Consider the following 3,008-nt stretch of genomic DNA (forward strand, 5'->3'; position numbering starts at 1 on the left):
CTTAGCCGTGTGCGGTGCCCCCTGCCACCATATTCCTCGATAATACTGTAGCGGAGTTTAGGCGAAGCCCTGCTGCTGTAGTTCATCAAGATCGTCACCACGCCGTCGTGCTGACGAAACTCTTCCCCGACACTTTGCTGGATCGGAGTCCGGGGATCGTCATCGAGCTGAACGTGTGCTCGAACTCGGAGGTGCCGTAGTTTCGGTGCTTGATCGGTTGGATCGTGAAGACGTACGACTACTTCCTCTACGTCGTGTCATTGCTTCCGCAGCCGGTCTGCGTTGGGTACGTAGACAACACTCTCCTCTCGTTGCTATGCATCACATGATCCTGTGTGCGCGTAGGAAAATTTTTGAAATTACTACGAAACCCAACAATTCTTACTTCAAGGACTCCCCGAAGAGCCCGGACAAAGATTGGACGCTCCTGAAGGATCTTCTGAATGAATGTCTTTTCGACCATAGTAAGACCGAGGGCACACCGTGTGAATGTACCATAGAATAGTCGAAAATGCTTCCAGCACAACGCTCTCTTGTTTCTATTTTCCTAGAGAGGGGTTCATCTACATCATGCAACACTCTCACTCTAATAAACTCATTACGGATCCTGCCAGTTCTATCAGATCTACATCTAACACTTCTCCTAGCAAGGCACCAAGCTTCCCCCACCTCTCTCGTGAGAGATCGGGCACCATCACATCAGAAGCTTGCGAGTCCATGGCCATCCGTCCATTGTATGGCATTTTTTGGTACAAATATCACGGGCACCTTTTTGTGTACAATAAGATGTTTTTTTTAAAATTTAGACATTGGAAACTTATGTTTAAGCATACCCCCACTATCCGGTCGTTTGTATCTTAAGGCATTGAAATTAGATTTTATTCAAGGCATTTTTCTGTATGTGATCCATTTTTGAACTCAGGTGGCATTTTTATTTTGTATATCATGTCATTTTTTGAGTAGCTAATCTAAGTCAGGTCCAAAATAAACAAGTTTAAGCTTAACTAGGTCCTTGTTTTTGCCCAACTAGGGGCACGTGCTTGTGAGGGTCAGTTTCTCGTACACAGAGGGTTTTGCTCTTGGGGTTCTTTTCAGCGATTGAAGACGCTCGCTGAGCCGTTCCCTGGCAAACTAATCGCCCGCTGCCCCAACTATCGTTCCCCAGATATTGCGGTAGTTTTCCAATCAATTCGCATGGACGTCTATTTTCGTCAGAGGTGTGGCTATCCGTGTCCAGTTGACCTACCCGATAAAATCCATCAATGATTTTTGCAAAAGACTTTGCCTAAGAGAATCACAACCAAATATGAAACCAAGTGAAACTAGAGAAATTTGAAAGAACGCTATGGTCAAGAACACCGGAGAAGTAACAAAAGAACTGCTGGAATGAGCTGCCCCTTTGTCCAATTTTTCGTTGGCGGGATTCTTCAGTTTTATTTCGTAATCATGCTCCTTGTAATTAAGTAGAAACCATATAGTGAGGGGACAGTTTTTTTCGATTTTCTTCCCATTTTCATATAGCAGTTTTTCAGGCATTTTGGAAAAAGCAAAGTTGAATAATAATCGAACAAAAATCCCATAATATTTTTTCCGAGGGGAAAAAATCCCATAATAAATCTCAAAAAGTTTTTTTTTTGTTTGAGTTTTTTTGATAAATCTCAAAAAGTAGACCAAGCAATACTTGCCGCTGCGCACATGCAGCCCATCACGAGAAAGGAGATCCAGTACGTAGTTCTGTTCAACTCGGTCCGGTTCTCATTCCGTCGCGGCGATCGCTGACCTCCCTCCATCGCCGCAACTGCAAAACCCTCCTCGCCGGTAACTTACCCCTGCGACCATCCATGGCCACCTTCACCGGAGCACCGCTCCCGCCGGCCGGCGCCGGAAAGGAGAAGCCGCTCGCGCGCCCCGCACCGGCAACCGCTCCCGCGGACCTCGCGAATCCAGGTCCAATCTCCGCAGCCCATGAGAACCATTGGAGGTTTTGTTCACCATCCCATGGTCTTTGATTTTGGTGTCGTCGCAGGGAAGAAGACGCGCCGCCGGGTGCCGATGACGGACGAGGATCGGTGGAGGATCGACCGCCTGAAGGAGCTGCACGCGTCAGGGACCGAGGAGCTGCACGAGCTGATGGACATACACAAGGAGCTGCGCGACTACCACGACGAGCTTCTGTTCCGGCGGAGGTGCCTGGCCGCGCGCCTGGTCAGCCGGGTCGCCTTCCAGCGCCGCGACGCCGCCGCCTACGTCAAGCACCACCTTGGCCTTGGCCTGAAGGTGGGGGATAAGCTGCCGGAGGAGCTCAAGCAGGCCAGGCCGCCAATCTCAATGGCCCTTTTCTTGTGGCATGAGATGGGCAGGGCCTTGTACATAGGCATGGATAACTTCATGGATGAGTACAGCAACACCGAAGAGTACCGGAGAGGGATGCTGGCGTTGGTGCCCGGGGCTGTCCCTGATGAGAACGGAGCCCCGCCGGATTCTGTTTGCTTGGTGTGGATGAGTGCTTGTTTAATCCTGAGAACGAAATGTTGCTAATGCATGTTTTGTTGTGTTCAGGATGACTACTTGTTTGATGCTATTGTGTTGAGCATGATTTATTTATGGCGTGAGTGCTTCAATCAAACCAAGTGGACTAATCCTTTATTTTTGAAGATTTCAACCATCTTGTGTGCTAATTGCTGTGTTCTGGTTATGAACTTCTGATTATGTATGTTTTTGCCTAGGAAACCATATGTAACTTGGCATGATTAGTGATGCAGAATTGCAGATAGAACCCTGATCTGAATATTCCACGGTGAGTGCACCGGCACGGAAGGAAGGTGCGGTGGACCGTAGGCATCCTGTGCCGCTGCCGTCGAGTGTGTTGCTCCTTGATCCACTTCCGTGCTCGAAAGCTATGACCAGCCTACGAGGTTTGGTCTTGGACAGAAGGTATGTGGCAGGATGGCTTAGCAAAAAGAAAATCTAATTCGGGAAATCAGCGGTCTGTGAAAAATGAAGTAAAT

At 48.5% G+C, this 3,008-nt stretch overlaps 1 protein-coding gene across 1 annotated transcript; it reads left to right on the forward strand.

The window, feature by feature from the left end:
* Nucleotides 1-234: 234 nt before the first annotated feature.
* Nucleotides 235-2,653, forward strand: LOC123176673 (uncharacterized). Its single transcript, XM_044590767.1, has 3 exons — nt 235-286; nt 1,702-1,947; nt 2,027-2,653. Exons 2-3 carry the CDS (start codon nt 1,842-1,844, stop codon nt 2,536-2,538), a joined length of 618 nt encoding a protein of 205 aa, XP_044446702.1. The 5' UTR covers nt 235-286; nt 1,702-1,841; the 3' UTR covers nt 2,539-2,653.
* The last annotated feature ends 355 nt before the right edge of the window (nt 2,654-3,008 follow it).

Source organism: Triticum aestivum, unplaced genomic scaffold, assembly GCF_018294505.1.
Source record: "Triticum aestivum cultivar Chinese Spring unplaced genomic scaffold, IWGSC CS RefSeq v2.1 scaffold148520, whole genome shotgun sequence".
NCBI lineage: Eukaryota > Viridiplantae > Streptophyta > Magnoliopsida > Poales > Poaceae > Triticum > Triticum aestivum.